Consider the following 18,046-nt stretch of genomic DNA (forward strand, 5'->3'; position numbering starts at 1 on the left):
TGGCACCCTTCCATCCTTGTCGGTTAAAACGTCCTTGGGTCCCAGACTCTCAGTCGCTTCAAGTTGTATCTTTAAATTCCTCGGCTACTCCTCCATGTCTGAGTCTAGCATCCTAACACTCATACACAATGGGCCCTTCTACTTTACTGTCTACTTGGTCCGGCACCTGCAAGGAAATACATGAGAATCGGTTCACACATTCTTTAACGTTGATTAATTTTAGCCAAAGGCCGCTTTCACTAAACATTTCTACCATTTAATGCTAAGCAAAACATTTCCAGTCAGGCCTACATGATTTCCATGGACTGGACCTCTGCACGTTTTATAGGCCCAACATCCTACATGAACAATCTTTTCATTCTTTAGGCCTCCAACTTTAAAGCAAAACATTTTCTACTTCAAGCAAGCTTATCACATATATAAAATGCAAATATGAATTTTAATAAAGCAGACCTAAACATACAATGGTAATCTATTAAAAACGGCATCATTAGTGTTTCAAAACCCTTAACATTTGTTCTGCATGTAGTTCTAACATCAGATTCTTCAGTTCTCAACCCTACATTGCATTTGAACATGATTAATAAACCCTTTACATATGCGGGTGCTGACTACTTATACATATGGTGCACCCCTACAATTTTTCACTTCAGTTTAGCGCTCTCTCAGTACTGTCTTTATGGGCTGACAAATGGCTTGTGCTCGCAGACTACATATACTGGTTTGCTGAAAGCAGGTACTTTCAAATGGCAAACAATAAAAGCCAAGCCATTTTTCAGGACATAAATTAAAACACAGACTCTGGTAACTGATTACATAGGATGGCACTGACGTATTGCCTCAGGCTGAACTCTGTTCTAGTGTAATGCAATGTTTGAGAAAGGAAATCCCAGGAGGCCCGACTTCCCTTTGATGTAGGGAGTTAGCAGGTATGTTAAGGAGTGGATTGTCATTTGGAAGCAATTATAGAACATCTAGAAATTGAATTTTATTTTTGCAGCACAGGAATCACCACGAGTGATTGCGTTGTGTGTCATCATGTGTTAAATAATAGTTTCTGTAATATCGAATGCCTTACGATTTAAATATTGCAGTAACACACGGCACAATCACTGCTGTTCAATCCTGTGCAGTGCTAGTCACAGCAATTAACAATCTATTTTTAGATATGCTAGTGCGTGTAGGGTGTCCTACTACCTTTTACCTTCTACCAACATCAAAGCCTTTACAAGCATGGAGTTCAGACTACGCGTCCACTGAGCTTTCTCTCCTTTGCAACGTCTACACCGAGACCCTACACTCTTCAGCAGCCATCGAGCACTGCTTCATATATAAATTTCAACTTGCGTACAGATCACTAGTTGACCACCATTTTTTCTCCCTAGAAGGTTCTCAGTCTAAAGAGGAGCTTTCCACTGGGACAAACCTGATCTCTGACGCCACCTGGCAATTCATTGCAGCCAACGTTAACTTTTACTGTAACCTGGTATTGCACGACCAGATAACTGCATTTCGTGCTTTTTAGCAGTATTTTTAATTTGAAATAAAAAAATAATTATATGCCTAGTTCTGCTAATTGGATTTGTGTCGCTTTGGTGTTAATTTATTTATTAAAGTATTCTCTATTTTTTTCAAACTTTGGGGGGTCATTAGGATGGCATCCTTTCGGGGATTGGGACCGCCCGTTATAAGTGCAGGGGTCCCGTGTAGGATGCGCCTGCCACAGTGGCAGTTGCATCCTGGATTCCTGGCATTGTGGCGGGTGGTGCACTCAGCACCGCCCACCATGTGCACCGTCAAAATATCGACTTCAAAATATCGACTGGACATAATATCGAGTTTTAAATATCGACTGGACAAAATATCGACTGGACAGAATATAGACAGCAAAAATATCGTTTTTAAGGTAAGTAAAGTAATATCGACTGTTAAAAATATAGACAGTTAAAATATCAAAGTATATAATATAGGTTATTAAAATTATCCAATTTTTAATAATATTTAATTTTTTATAGTGTGTTTTATGTTATAATATGTGTGAAAAGTGTGTATTTATGTTATAAATAATAATAATTAATGACATTTGTATTTTAAAATGTTTGCGTTATTTAATTCTGTAGCGGGTTGTGGGTTTATAGGGGAATAGGGTGGGAAGTAATTTAATAATAATTAATTAAATATGTAAATTAATTTATTGTTATAAATTTTTAATTATTTGTTAATTAATTTTTATTTGGTAATTAATTAAAATTTAATTGGCAATTAATTTAAATTAATTAATTAATTTTTAATTATGTTAATTTTTCCGATTTATTTTCTGTAGCGGGTTGTGGGTTTATAGGGGAATTGGGTGGGAAGTAATTTAATAATAATTAATTAAATATGTAAATGTATTTACTGTTATAAATTTTTAATTATTTGTTAATTAATTTTTATTTGGTAATTAATTACAATGTAATTGGTAATTAATTTAAATTAATTGATTAATTGTTAATTATGTTAATTTTTCTAATTTATTTTCTGTAGTGGGTTGTGGGTTCATAGGGGAATTGGGTGGGAAGTAATTTATTTATAAATAATTAAAAATGCAAACATATTTATTGGTATTGTTGTAGAATTAATTGTTAAATATTTATTTTATGGGTAATTAATTAAATTATTATTGCTAATTAAATTTAATTTGTAATTTTAATTGATTAATTATTATATTATATTAAATTCGTAATTACTTTTAAATAATTTTTTACCCTACGCTATCCAACGCTTTCCCTACTGTTGCACCCACTGGAGTGGGAATAGTAATTTTTACCCCTACGCTATCCAATGCTTTCCCTACTGTTGCAACCACTGGAGTGGGAATAGTAATTTTTACCTCTACGCTATCCAATGCTTTCCCTACTGTTGCACTCTTTGGCGTGGGAATAGTAATTTAAACCCCTACGCTATCCAACGCTTTCCCTACTGTTGCACTCTTTGGAGTGGGAATAGTAATTTAAACCCCTACGCTATCCAACGCTTTCCCTACTTTTGCACCCACTGGAGTGGGAATAGTAATTTTTACCCCTACGCTATCCAACGCTTTCCCTACTTTTGCACTCTTTGGAGTGGGAATAGTAATTTTAACCCCTACGCTATCCAACGCTTTCCCTACTGTTGCACCCACTGGAGTGGGAATAGTCATTTTTACCCCTACGCTATCCAACGCTTTCCCAACTGTTGCACCCACTGGAGTGGGAATAGTATTTTTTACATTTTGCTATTGTACGTAAATAAAATTGGATATTATTTAATTATATTAGGTTAATATATATATATATGTTTTAATAAATATGATTGTTAATTTTTTTATAACTTTAATTAAATATTAAATTATTGTAATTTAATTTAAGTGTTTGTAAGTATATTTTAGTAATTAATTTTACATTTTAATTTAATTTAACACTGTTTTTAATAAAGTCGATATTGTTTACATCTATATTTTTGTAAACGATATTTTGTACTCGATATTTTTGTACTTACCTGTTTGTACATACAAACTCGATATTTTGTCTGTAGATATTTTTTCCTCGATGTTTTGGGTAGTCGATATTTTGGCAGTCAATATCATTTCAGTGATCCGCCTGCCACAATGCCAGGAAGGCATGTTGTGCATGGAACTGCTGGGGGGTACCATAGGTACCCCCCATGTGACACCCACCACCCCCCAACATCCTGGGGGCCCGCAACGGGACCCCAAACACATACACCGCATGCCTTGCCACAGAAAGGCACCCTCCCGCCTGCATCCTGAAAAGGATGGCGGTGTCTAGCAGACACCGCCACCATATGAAACCCTTTTCTGCCCGGTCAACTCATTGACCGGACGGAAAAGCGGCGGATGGTCTTCCCGTCCGCCACAGTCCCGTCCGCCATACTAATGTGGCGGAAGGGAAACAGGTGGCGGGTGGGCTAGGACGTAGGGCGGATCGCCACCGCCATGCAAGCAGTTCCCCGTATTAAATAAAGTTCTCCTTTTGGTGAACTCCTTATACTGCAGAAGTACTCAGTTTAGCTGAGGTGTAACAACAAAAGCATGTAGAGCACATGCTTAGGGATAAGCAAAATGATACACAATATGGCATATGCATGCTAGCTACAGTAGGGATTTCAACCCTGCAGCTGGTAAGTTGATTTTAGAGAACACCCATTCTGCTGTGGTTATTTTGTATTTAAAGTGATACGGCGTTAGTTGAATTTAGTATTTTCGTGTTATTTCATACTTTTCTTTTTGTAGCCTTAATGCTCAACTGTTGATCTTGTTAAGGAAGATACCAACATCATTCTGGAAATTACAGGTTATGAAATTCCTCTTGTATTTGGGAAGCAATAAGAGTATACACTCTTTGACATTCACCGGTATTGCCCATTAGTGAACTCTTTCTCACTCTTACACTGGTAATTGCCTTTTGACGCATCTCCAAAAGTGTTGGTCTGTATGTGTGTAAACTCACTAGATGTGCAACAAAACACATATGGTTTAATCTTAGACCTCTGGTGGCGGATGGAACTCAGTGATCCAATGTGGCCCTAACGACTGCGATTACTTTGCCTGCCTCAGCTGCAGCGGCCAGTGGGAACTTCTTTCCTGGTGCTGGGCACTGGGTGAGACAAATGATAAGTTTCAAACCTGAGTGATGTTTGCGATGAAACTATCTTTGCCCAGTAAATCAACATTTTCTGAGATGGCAAACCTCTATTAGACTGGTACATAAAAAGGCTGAAGTCCCTGGGATGGGAGGGGTTCATGGGGAGTATTTACTGGTACCTTACGTTTTACACTACTCTTGGTTATTTGAAGTCCTATTTCAAATATTGAAAAATTACATTAAATCATTATAGAACATTCATGGAGGTATCCGCATTATGTTTTAGGCTAGATTTGTAATTGCAGTTAGAATTCTGTTTGGGTTCTGCTTCAGTGGTGTTGTCATGGCACTGAATATGAGTTCTAGAAACCTGCCATTTGGATTCAAATCATTACATTAAATCATTATAGAACATTCATGGAGGTATCTGCATTATGTTTTAGGCTAGATTTCTAGATTTGTAATTGCAGTTAGAATTCTCTTTGGGTTCTGCTTCAGTAGTGTAGTCATGGGTCTGAATATGAGTTCTGGAAACCTGCAATTTAAGATTTAACATAAGCTATTTCTGTGTTTCTACAGGTTCTACAAGCACCCCAGCGCCACTTGTTACAGGTATACCTGTTTGGCAAACATTTCTTCTGTTTCCGTAATGTTTCTGTATTTGCATGAACTCTGTGCCTGCAGTCATTCTTAGATCCACCTCGTGTACCTTGATTTCATTAACCTCAAGAATCATCATTAGCAGGAAGAGAGTTCATTTTTCTTCAAACTCAGAACTTGTCATGTATCCATCTTGCTTTCGGCCTGCGCACTGACTCCTAATACTGCGCTCACTAGACTGTGCACAACCCCATCAGTTCCTGAATATGCCCCACCCTCTCTTAATTTAGACCACACCAATAGCTGACACTTTTTGGTGAAAAAACCCTAACCAGAACGCACCATTTTTGGTGGAAGTTAATCCTCAGCTCAAAGATAACTTTTTGGGAGCAAAGTATATCTAATTTTTTAACTACACACACTTCACAGAGGGGTGTATTTACAATTACATTTTGACCAGGTTAAAAAAACTATTTATTTTAGATGTTTGAGCCACACCAGTGGATAAACCACAGGTGGGAGGTCATTGGCCTAAAGGCTCTCATCGTTGTTTGATGCTCGTCAGCTCTCAGACTCACTCGGAGCACACTGGAAAAGCTTGATTCTATCTCACTTTTATATATTTTCCAGAATCTCTTAAGGCCGTGGACTGCTTTCATCTTATCCCAGCCAGGGTTTCAATGGTGCCTGCTCTCCTCATCTAGTTTGAGATGTCGGTTGGTCTTATGTTTAAACAGTACTTGCTAAAAGTAACAGAGACAATTTTTTAGTGGGTATGCAGACATAATATCAAATTTTTTATATCGACTAGCAGAAATATTGCGTCATAAGTATCGCGAGTGAGAAATATCGATAGCAAGAATATCCTGGTGAAGAATATTGACTTAAGGTAAGTAATATCGATTTTTAAAAAATATCAAAGTTTTTAATTGTATCACGGATGTTGACCTGGATCGCTCCCACCCCCCTCTTCCGAATGCACCAGCACATAAACTAGCAGAGGCGCGTAGTACCTGGCAACAGACATGGGGATTAGTCGACACTTGGCGGGGCCAACACCCATTGATCAAGGATTACTCCTTTTTCTCTGCCCTGCATGAATCGCACGTCCGCCTCGAAGCCTTCTTATGCTCCCCGGATGTACAGGGGGAGATTCGCAGTAGTGAATACCTCACTAGGACTGTTTCGTTGATGGTCCAGTTGGGATGGTCGCGACTGCGCTCCAAAATCCCCACCTTGAGATTGCGGCCGGAAGCGCTTGACGATCAAGTTTTCTGCACTAGCATTGCAACAGCTATTACAGAATACTTCCAGTTTAATGAGGGAACAGCTGGGGCGGTGACCGTGGAGTGGAACGCCTGTAAAACGGTCATTACGGGGAGGTGTATTTCGGCTGTGGCTGGGACCAGGAAGGTCCTCCTGCAAGACATCCAAAGAGATGAAGAGCGCGTGCGCGCCCTGGAGAGGGAACTCCCTGAAAATCCGGCCAAGCAGGATGAATTGTTAGAGGCCAGAGAAGCGGTGGCAGCGAATGTTGAGCGCCTGCGGTGCTTTGATTACAAAAAATATGTCACACGGGCGCATTCGGAGCGGAATAAGTCGGGGCCCTCCTAGCCTGGTTGGCCAATCCGGCTCGTCGCGGCTCAGTCATACTGGAGCTGTGAGATCAGATGGGGATAGACCACTTTGATCAACAGGGGATAAATGATCTGTTTTTTGATTTCTATACAGAGCTTTATCGCAGCAGAGTACTCCCTTCTGAGGAAGAACTACAGGACTTTACAGAGGGCGACGAGTACGCAAAACTGTTGGGGCGGAACATTGACATGCGGGAGTTGCGAGTAGCCATCAAAAGTATGACCCGTAATAAAACTCCGGAATCGAAAGGCTCACAGTGGAATTTTATCTCACTTACATTGATCTCCTTGCCCCCCACCTCACGTGCTTATATAATGAAGCTAGGAGGATAGGTAGATTGCCAGATCCACCACATCACACTTTACGCTGATGACCTCTTAATGTTCCTGGCGGATACAGGCGAAGCATTGCAGGGTGGCGAAGTCCCTGCTGCGGGCCCTGAGTGAAATGGCTGGCTTAAAAGTCAATTGGGCGAAATCGTGTCTCTTCCCGGTGAGCAAAGGCAGAATAGGCCCTCAGACCACTGAAGGGGTGAACTGGGAAGAGAGATGTTTGCCCGGTGATTTATCACGAGCAGGAGGACATACTTGAGGGGAACGTTGGGAAGGCGATCAGGGGAGCCAGGGCTAGCTTTGACTACTGGGGTACCTTACCGTTGTCTGAGGCAGGGCGTGTGGCGCTACTCAAAATGGTGACCCTTCCGCGTTTACTGTACTTTTTCAGGGCCCTGCCGATCTGGATTCCGGCAGCCTATTTTAAGCAGCTCAGAGCGATGGTCATCTCTTTTCTGTGGGGTAAGGGAAGACGCAGAGTGGCCCTCAAAACACTCATGAGGCCCCGAGCGGAGGGAGGACTAGCGGTCCCGGACTATGAAACATATTACATAGCAGCCCAGCTCCAATGGCTTACACAATGGGTGGAGAGGGCCACTAGGGAAGAGGGTGGACCAGGAGAGTTGTCGGCCCCCTGATTGTACTATCTCGCATAGTATTGCGACTACCGCTTGGGACCACACAACTTACCTGGGAATTTCCCACAGCCCGGAAATGCTGGAACAGATACCTGCGGAGAGGGTCTATAGGGACCCCTTATGCCACTGACATACCGTCGAAGATGTGCAGGGCCCTACCACATGGGGGCACCTGGCAGAGGCTGGAGGCCTGGGAACAGCAGGGATTATTGAAGATAGGAGACCTTTACGAGGACGGTGCCCTGATACCTTTTGATGACCTACGAGCCTGTTATGACCTGCCGGGGGAGACTTTCTACTACACACTGCACTCACGACAGCTGTTCGAAAGCACTGGAGGGCGGGTCTCACAGAACCACCCACTTCCATGGGATGCCAATATGTTGTTGTGGCGGCGGGCACCATCAAGGCGGTGACATGTCTATATAGGCGCATGACACAAGAAGCCCTGCCCCCATTGGCAACCCTGAAGATGAAGTGGGAAACTGACATAGGGAAGGACATCCCAGATACAGCAAGGAATGGGATAGTAGAGAGGGCCTGGAAAAGCACACAAAACGCGTGATTCCAACTAGTGCACTTTCACATCCTACATAGAGCATAAAAATGTCCCAACCCAGTCAGCGTCTTGCCCGAGGTGCGCCATGGTTGAAGCTGATTTTAAACACATGTTGTGGACTGTCCATATCTTGACCTTTTTTGGAGGGAGGTGACGGCCCTGTTGATGGATGTAACGGAGAGAGACCTACAACCCTCCATGGCACACTGTATCCTCCATTGGTTTCCCCACATCTCAAAGAACAAAATCACTAGCAAATTCATAGACTTGGGTGTCCTGCTTGCCAAGAGAACTATAACCTCCCATTGGAAGGCAAAAAAGGGCCCTAGTTTAGATAAGTGGAAGGTAGAATTCCGAAAGTGGGCTGAGCGTGAAGGCGCTATCCGACTACAAATTGCACGCAGAACGGGCAATGAAAAGGCTTTGGGGAGGGCAAGAGCCTGGAAAAGGCTAGTCAAGGAATTTACAGCCCCTGAGGATGTAGATGTTGATGCCCCAGCAAACTGTCCCGAGTCACGTCCAGCATAACATACCACAGTAATCGATGGGGTTACGCCATGGGCTATCGACGAGATGCTGCCCCTACCCCCATGTGAGACGCTTACTACCACGGTGCTTTACTTTATCCCGTTGCATGGTGCACTCACGGTTCTGGCCCCTCTGCGCAACAGCGAGTGGCCCAATATGACACGCCTGGGGGGGTGGGGTGCGAGGGACGGAGGGGCGTTGTTGGGGATGACTGAGAGGGGACTGGGATCGGGGTGAGGAGACAGTTGTGAATGGACACTTGTACGGCATCCACACATGAACTGCACCGAAACTGGAGGAACGAGACGAATGCAGACGAGGCAATAGACTTACTTGCAGACATTTTTTGGTTACCTGTTGAATACCATGTGGAATGCTGACATACATGATTGTTATGACACTTGCCAAAACGGCATTGTAAGTTGATGTCAAGCTAATAAAAATTGTTTTAAAAAAAAAATGAAAAGCAATTATTTGAAATTTGTGTTTTTCAGTTCCTTAGCGGGATGCAGGTTTATAGGGAAATAGGCTGAGAAGTAGTATATTATATTTTATATAAAAAAACATTTTTATTGAGATGTTATATGGTTAAATGTCTAAAACAATGTTTTATTAATTAACTAACAATTAGTTGTTAATTAATATAATTAATCAATTGGTACTTAATTATGGTAATTGACTAATTACATTTTAGGTGTGTATTTTGGTGTTTATAGGTGTAAAGGGTGGGAAGAATTTTTTTATTGATAAATTACCAATTGGTTGTTGATTAATATTAATTATTTAATTGGCAATTAATTATCGTAATTGTGTAATTAATTTTATGTAAGTGTTTTGGGGTGAATAGGGTGGCACGTAATTTGTTTTTTATTATTAATTATTTGTTTATTGATATGAATTAATGAAATAAACAATTCGTTTTGGCAATTGTGTCATTAATTTTAGGTGTGTGTTGTGGTGTTTATAGGGGTCAAGAGCAGGAAGTAATTTGTGTTTAATTAATTAATATATAGTTGTTACTTAATGTGTGGTGTTAAAGTGTAGGAAATAAATACATTCATGTAGTAAATAATGTTTTTGTTTGTAAATATTTTGTAGTTTAAAATAATTTTTCTTAAATGTATTTATTATTGTATTTTATGTAATATTTGTAGGTATTTGTTATATGTAATTAATATTATAATATGTTTTCCTTTCATATATTTAAAATATTTGATTTTGACTTTTTAAATTATTTATATATACATATATTTTTATTATTTATTTTTTGATTTTTAATATGTATTTTGATTTATTTTTTTACTATTGGAGTGTGAATAGTAGATGTATCCCTCCGCTATCCAACACTTTCCCTACTGTTGAACTCACTGTAGTGGGAATAGTAATCTTTTTCCCTCCGCTTTCCAACACTTTCCCTACTGTTGCACTCACTGGAGTGGAAATAGTAATTTTTACCCTTCCGCTATCCAACACTTTCCCTACTGTTGCACTCACTGGAGTTGGAATAGTAAATGTAATCCATATGCTATCCAACACTTACCCTACTGTTGCACTCAGTGGAGTCGGAATAGTCAATTTTACCCCTTCACTATCCAACACTTTCCCTACTGTTGTACTCACTGGTGTGTGAATAGTAATATTTACTCCTCCGCTATCCAACACTTTCCCTACTGTTGCAGGTATTGGAATGGGATTAGTAATTTGTACCCCTCCGCTATCCAACACTTTTCCTACTGTTGCACTCACTGGAGTGGGAATAGTAAATTTTACCCATCCGCTATCCAACACTTTCTCTACTGTTGCACTCACTGGAGTTGAAATAGTAAATTTTATCCCTCCGCATTCCAACACTTTCCCTACTGTTGCACTTCCTCTAGTTGGAATAGTAAATTGAATTCCTTCACTTTTCAACACTTACCCTACTGTTGCACTCACTGGAGTGGGAATAGGAATTTTTACCACTCTGCTATCCAACACTTTCCCTACTGTTGCACTCACTGGAGTGAGAATAGTAAATGTTACCCCTGGGGAAGAAATGGTGAACTTACTCAAGCAATTCCGGTAAGACGGGGGGTAAGGCAAGGGTGTGTGTTGGCCCCGACCCTTTTTTCCTTATTCGTAAATGATATCCCCCCCTATCTGGCTCAATGTAACCATGATTCCCCTAAATTATGCAATGAAGTAATTACAGCGCTATTATTCGCAGACGACACCATTCTTATATCCCAAACACCTAAAGGGCTACAAAATTTAGTTAATCAATTTGACAGTTATTGTAAAAACAAGGGGCTAGAAATAAACTCAACTAAAACTAAATATATGGCTGTCAATCCCCCAAAATCCTTTAGGAAAAATTTGGTTCTAAATAATACTAAACTGGAGTATGTAGAACACTTTGATTATTTAGGTATTAGGTTTGATAATAAATTGTCTTGGCTACACCAGCTTGAAAAAAGCAGATTGATACTTAAGCATAATTCCCTTCCAATATTAAAAATTCATGGAGGGTGCACCTCAAAAGCAATAACACCTGCGCTTGAAGTGTATAAAGCTAAAGCCCAATCAGCGGCTCTATACGGTGCCGAGATTTGGGGGCCTTACTCAAACCAAACATTCCAATTAGAGGAAAACGTATTCTGTAGGCGTCTGTTAAGGTTGCCAAAAAGAACCCCCTTAATCCCAGTCTTTTTGGACATTAACCTAAAACGCACTGACTATTTGTGTTGGCTGAGACCACTGATCTATTGGGTAAGATTATGGTCTACTCCGGAACTTGTAGACTACAGAATGGGTCTGATGGAAGTTATGGAATTAGATACATATAATGCCATTAAGTGGCTGAGACATATATCTGTATGGTTTACTAAAATAGGCCTTACACACTTCTGGAAAAACCCAACTTCTATACAACCAAACTGTAAAAATCAATTGAAACTTGCGTTCTGGTACTATATGAATACTAATATCTACGAACGGGCCACTGGTTCACTTACAAACAGGTTTTTGGAATTCAAGGATACCCCTTTATTTGAGGAATTCATGGATGAGGTAGAACCACCACTGGCTAAAACATTGTTTCTCCAATATAGGTATGGGGTACTACAAATAAATGCTAATACCTGTAGGTGGGGAAATTCGAATCCTAGTAGGCACGATTCATATTGTAAGCTATGTGATCTAAATCAAAAGGAGGATGAAGCCCATATCCTTTTCTTTTGCCCATCGTACAGATTTCAGCGTACAAAATGGATCAAACCCCTTTGTAAAAACCTGGGCATACGCTCATACAAAGAGGCAGAAAGACTACTTAGATCCTTGTCTACTCGCCTAATAATTTTTGGAGTCAGTAAATTCCTCTACAGTATCTGCTTGCTTAGAAAAAAGTATGGTCTTAAAACATAGATATAAAGTTTATTTTTAAATACTGGCTTTTTAATTATTTATAGATTGTATATAGCTGTTTTTATATTAGGTCTGAATAACTCCTTAAGGTGATAATACTATGCAAAGGTGAAAATGCATTTCGCTGCACCTGAATGTACAAAAATTAGTATGAATTATGAATGTCCTGTTTGATCTGGGGATTGTATATTTGTCCAACTTGTATTTTTAAAATATTTGTACTTTTGTTTTTTGTTTTAAGAATCATGTTTATATGTATTTTATATGTGTTGGCTTTATGGCAAAAGTGTCGAATAAAAGCTTTACAAACAAACAAAAAAAAAAAAATGTTACCCCTCCGCTATCCAAATCTTTCCCTACTGTTGTACTCATTGGAGTTAAAATAGCAACTGTAATCCCTCCTCTATCCAACACTTAATCTACTATTGTACTTATTGGAGTGCAAATAATAATTTTTAGCCCTCCCCTATCCAACACTTTCCCTACTGTTGCACTGACTGTATTGAGAAATGTAAGATTAAATATTGTGTAATAGTTTAATAAATTAATTTATTATAAAATATTGTTTTCTTATATTTTTAATTATTGATATATATTTCTGTTTTTGTATAATTTAAAACTATTAAAACGTTTTAAAATAATAGTTTATTAATTGTTTTAAATTAAATATATATGTATAAATAATTTTGTTTGTGTGTTTATCTTTTTTTAACTTAGTTTATTTGTCATATTTTATTAAAATGTATGTTACATTTATTTTATTTTGTTAAAATGTATTTTAATATTGAATATATAATATTACATTATATAATAAATACATTTTGTACATCTATATTTTTTACATCAATATGTTTTAGTCGATATTTTTGTACTTACGTATTTAAGTTTAGGGAGTCGATATTTTTGTAGTCAATATTTTTTACATCAATATTTGTGACATCGATGTTGTGTCAGTGAACCTCTTTAGAGATGGCAAACCAGCTGCCTGTGGAATACTTCTCTTTAGCTGTTACTAATCTATCCATACATCCACATTGCACATTAACATATTTCTAAAGCCCACACATAACTATGTCCCAACTTTGCATAATATCAGACATATGGTTATAACTTATTCATCCTCATAGCTGTCGTACTAAACTGTACAAATTTACCAATGACATCCAGTTGGATTCTCGAATTTTGGGTTGATGGAAGAAACACAAGCACCACAAACATTATTTAACTGAAATAAACAGTTGAAGCCCTGACCTCGAAATGAGGTCACACACGTAAAAAGGAATTCCACTATACTCTAGTTAGGTCTTGAAGTGGGGGCAACTTCAAAGAAGGATATTTGAGATGCCCATAGGTCCTTTCATCCTAGCCCTGGTTCAGACTATCAGTAGGGGGTATGAATTACTTATGTTGTTTTCCAGAGTCTCTTGGAAATCTTCTGATGAAGACCCTCAGCCACACTGTCATGGCAGCTTTATATCTTGGTTCTCTGCTTATTTGATTAAGTGGGATGAATCATCATAGAGTCTTTGCACCTGAGTTTCCAGTTCTCCAGGAGTACATCGTCCTCGACCAGGAGGGAGACTGTCTGGTGTGCGACAGTCGGAATGGGAAGAGTGGTGGAATAATAAAAAAGTATTAAAATGATCTTCTCTCTTGTGTAGTTTGTTTTTATTTTCACAGGGGTGGGATGAGGTTAAAAAAGTGCACTGTTCCTAATTGAATAATTGCAGGTCCAAAGCACCTGGTGAGTGATTGGTTGACATGTTTCAGCCTGTGTCTCCCAAAAGGGTCAGACAGCTCTCTTCAGGCCCAAAGGATCCAGTCGTCTCAAATGTTGAGGGGCTGTGTATGTGGTATGTAAGGTGAGTAAATTTGCTCACCCTATTAGGGCAACAGGTTGTATTTAATGCCTGTTATGGACTTGTGGCAATAGGCCTTAATTTGGTCTATTGCTGTTGCGGACAAGGAGAAAATAAGGAAGGAGTTAAAGGCTTACTTATTATTCAAAGTCAAAAATATACATAGGCGTACACATTATCAAAGCAAATGTTATAAAGTTCTATTTTTTGCTTAATGTGATTTAGATGTTGTAATATATTTCGCAGTGCTGGCTTTCTGTTGTCATTAGATGTAATGTATCACAAGCCAGAGTGAACTTCCAGGTTCATAAGAAGGAAAATAGTACAGAAAAGCTTAGTTATAGCTAGGCTGTCCTGTTTTCAGTTTCTATTTTTGGTAAATTCTGGTGGGGTTTTTTCAGTGTTTTCAATATCTTAAAAAACAGTTGTTATCAGTGGTTACACATTTTCACGCCACTAAAAACAACAGAAAAAGTGTTTTTCCGGTGTTTATGGAACGTTTTGCTTTTATCATTGCTTGCTTTCTGCACTGAAAGAACAAGTGGCCCAATTCACAGAATGAACTTAAGAGTCAATCCTAAACTTACTACTATTTTGGTATTCACAGAATGCACTTACTACTTTTGGCATTCACAGAATGCACTTACTACTTTTGGTATTCACAGAATGAACTTATTACTTTTGGTATTCACAGAAGTTAGGATTTTGTCTTAAGTTGGTCTTAAGACAAACTTAAGACAGACTTAAGACAGGCTTAAGTTAGGATTTTGTCTTAAGTCTGTTCTAAGTCTGGCTTAAGTTTGTCTTAAGACAAACTTAAGACAAAATCCTAACTTCTGTGAATACCAAAAGTAATAAGTTCATTCTGTGAATGCCAAAAGTAGTAAGTGCATTCTGTGAATACCAAAATAGTAGTAAGTTTAGGATTGAGTCTTAAGTTCATTCTGTGAATCGGGCCCATGGTATATAGACAGTGTACGTATAGTACATATGAGGTCCAAAGAGATTTTTGCAAATTAATCTTATTGTAGTACACCATACAATACATCTTCAGTGAGTCTTTGGTCATGTGCGCTCGCGCTTTCCTTCCCATGTAAACTTCTGTGAAAAGGCCCTCTCAGCATTCATAGCCGTTTGGGCTGAGAACCGTCAGCTAAGGGACACAGTTGGGATGACTCTTTCTTTGATGCCACATAAAGCACAAAATGATAAATATTTGCGTTTTAGTTCCTGGCCATAAGAAAACAGTGCACCAGAATGGACTAAAAAGTCAATAGCATCCCTGATTAGCTCTGAAGATTGTAAAGATGCTTTCAGCATACCATCTAACTAGTGGCACGGATCTTCTAAAGGGAATCGCTTCAGCTCGGGTATCAATTTTGACAGGTCATCACACAAATTTTGTATATACGTAGCTGAATCACTACAAATACAAACAATATCACTCCAATCTTTGTTGAACTTGGAAATAACCTTTTTTTCAGAGCATAACAAGTAACACTGCGTTCCATGTTTTCCAAAAGTCTGGTGTCACGTTTTCACCACTATCCCAGATGCTTGGTGATATATATACTTGTCACTATACCTTGCATTTAATGTTTAAAGCCTGAGGTGTTGGCAATTCACCTACTATCAATACTGACCCACTAGAAACTATGGTCTGATGTATGAAGGGTTTGTACCCATTCTCTGTGGGTAAATTTGATGACACATATTAGGAAAGATTTTTATGAAACTAGCCATTTTACCTATCAGTGAAAGAATCAAATGCAGCCAAAATATCAAATGTGAGTTTGATATGTCCTGATTCTCTACAGTTTATAAAATATTTAAACTAAACCTAAAACGTGAAACTAAACCCTGCATCCTTAGACCAAAGGCCATAAAACTGAAAAAAGTAAAAGGAAGAAGAAACAATATTTTAGTGGCATCCCTAAAGAACAAAACTCATGCAGAATAATGTTAGCCAGTCTTTCTTACTGCTAGCTTGTATAACAAAGTTACATTTTACTGACCCCTTCAGTAAGAACAAAATGACTCTTTCACTTTCTTTTTCCTTTCTTTGAGTGGCATTTAGTTTGTGGTTGTGCAGGTGTTTTGTCAGTGTTTATATGTTTTCACCGGTGAGGGCTATTTTTCTTTCAGTGGGGTTTTATCAGTTATTATAGGTTTAAACCTAAAACCCCACAGCCTAGTTATAGCGTATTCCTGGAAAATTACCAGAGGGGCATTTGTGTGCCTCTATGAGGGTAAAAGTGCAAAGTGAAAGTGAGAGAACCTTAGGAAAATAGATTTGGGTAGTTTTGCACTTGGAAGAACCTTCCTGTCCTCCCTTTGAACCATTGGGAATGGACTTGGCGTTTATTCCCTGGTTTGGAGCCAGCCTGTAGAGAGTCCCTCTCTCCCTTTGCCTTCAAACCATGCTGCTCAAGCCTTTTATTCAAACTATTAGCTTGTCAGCCAACACTATAATTTTCTCTGCATACTTCGCTGTCAATTTTGAAAACATGCCTAAGTGGGTACAGCACCCCGCCTTGAGTCGCAGTGTCACCATCAACTGGTTAAGGGCAAGAAAATCCTTTGCCTCCATTTCTGTTACCAACTCATTCCAATACAACTTTGTATCAGACACTGTACTGTAGAGTTACTACAGTGTAAAGGTCAGGCCCTCCTACCTCATGAAACCAATTGTCAAAACCTGTTTTGGGGTTTTGGGGTGCCATGAGGCCACTGGGCCATGGGGGTTTAGGTCATTTGCCTCTGATGTCCCAGGGCCTGCCTTATTATGGCTCTGCAAACTGGACCAAGTACAACAGTTTCCACACTTCACTGTCAGGGTAGCAAGGTTGACCAGTTACAGGCTTCTCAGAGTTCACAAATCAATCAAGAGACCAACTAAATTAAATGCCAAGCTCAACACTTATCTTTTAAAAAAGAAATTACTTGAAGTACAAAATGGTAATCAGTTCTACACCCTACTATGAATAGAAACAAGTCAGTGTCTCTGGGGCTATGTTGGCAGGTCCCACTCTCTCAATGTCCCTAGGAATCTCCAAGTTCTGGGTAGCCCCCCTCTATCTCTAGGGGTCACACAGGGTAGCATAAGTATTGCACAGATTTAGTTTAATCATCCCCAATATGAGTATATGCTCACTCTGAAATGTCATCCCCTTTCACAAAGAGGTTTGTTCTCTCAGGGCCACTTTCAGGCCACCCTGTACTCATAGGGCATACCCACATATAACAGAGAGATGCAACACACCAGCAGGTAGGATTGCAGTATCTTTTTCTTGGGACACTGGTATCAGTTTGGAAGTAGCCAGGGATCCTTCTCAACAGTTGCGTGACACAGCAATCCTGAGACATTCTGTCCAGTCAGACTGTTTGTAATTTCACTCATGACAGGGCCTTCAATACTTGTGTGATTGCTGACCTGTATGAGCTGGTCTCAGATTCAACAGATGCAGCCCACATAAGCCCATCAGTATGTGATAGATGTTGCCCAGCACAGACCAATCTCAATCACCGCCCAGACTGAGCCTCAGCAAGCGCATTGTTGCTGAGTCACGGTTCCCAACTGGACCTGTTAACAGGACTTGTGGGTGCCATTGGATCTCCAGCAATGTGTTAATTCTTGGCATCCTACAGCCATCAGGGACACGCTGACCCACATGCCTTCTTGAACATTCTCTCCGCGTGCAGAGTAGGAAGGTTACTTATCTCTCTAAGAAAGCAGGCAGGCAGGCAGGCTTCTAGAGGCTTAAAGAAAGGTGTATAGCTTCTCTAGCAGGAGATCCAACTTGGAAAATCCCACAGTCTCAAAAATAAATTACACAGAACTCGGCAGAGTTAGACAGATCTTGAA

General features: G+C 39.5%; 1 protein-coding gene across 1 annotated transcript in view; it reads left to right on the forward strand.

Annotated features, from left to right (window-relative positions):
- The window catches only part of LOC144752607 (scavenger receptor cysteine-rich domain-containing protein DMBT1-like), a 1,088,995-nt gene that overhangs the window by 309,698 nt on the left and 761,251 nt on the right, over positions 1 to 18,046 (forward strand). Inside the window, exon 18 of the mRNA XM_078640489.1 lies at positions 5,205 to 5,237. Within this exon, the coding sequence (XP_078496615.1) occupies positions 5,205 to 5,237 (33 nt within the window). The remainder of the gene's footprint in view (positions 1 to 5,204; positions 5,238 to 18,046) is intronic.

This window comes from Lissotriton helveticus, chromosome 5_1, assembly GCF_964261635.1.
Source record: "Lissotriton helveticus chromosome 5_1, aLisHel1.1, whole genome shotgun sequence".
Lineage (NCBI taxonomy): Eukaryota > Metazoa > Chordata > Amphibia > Caudata > Salamandridae > Lissotriton > Lissotriton helveticus.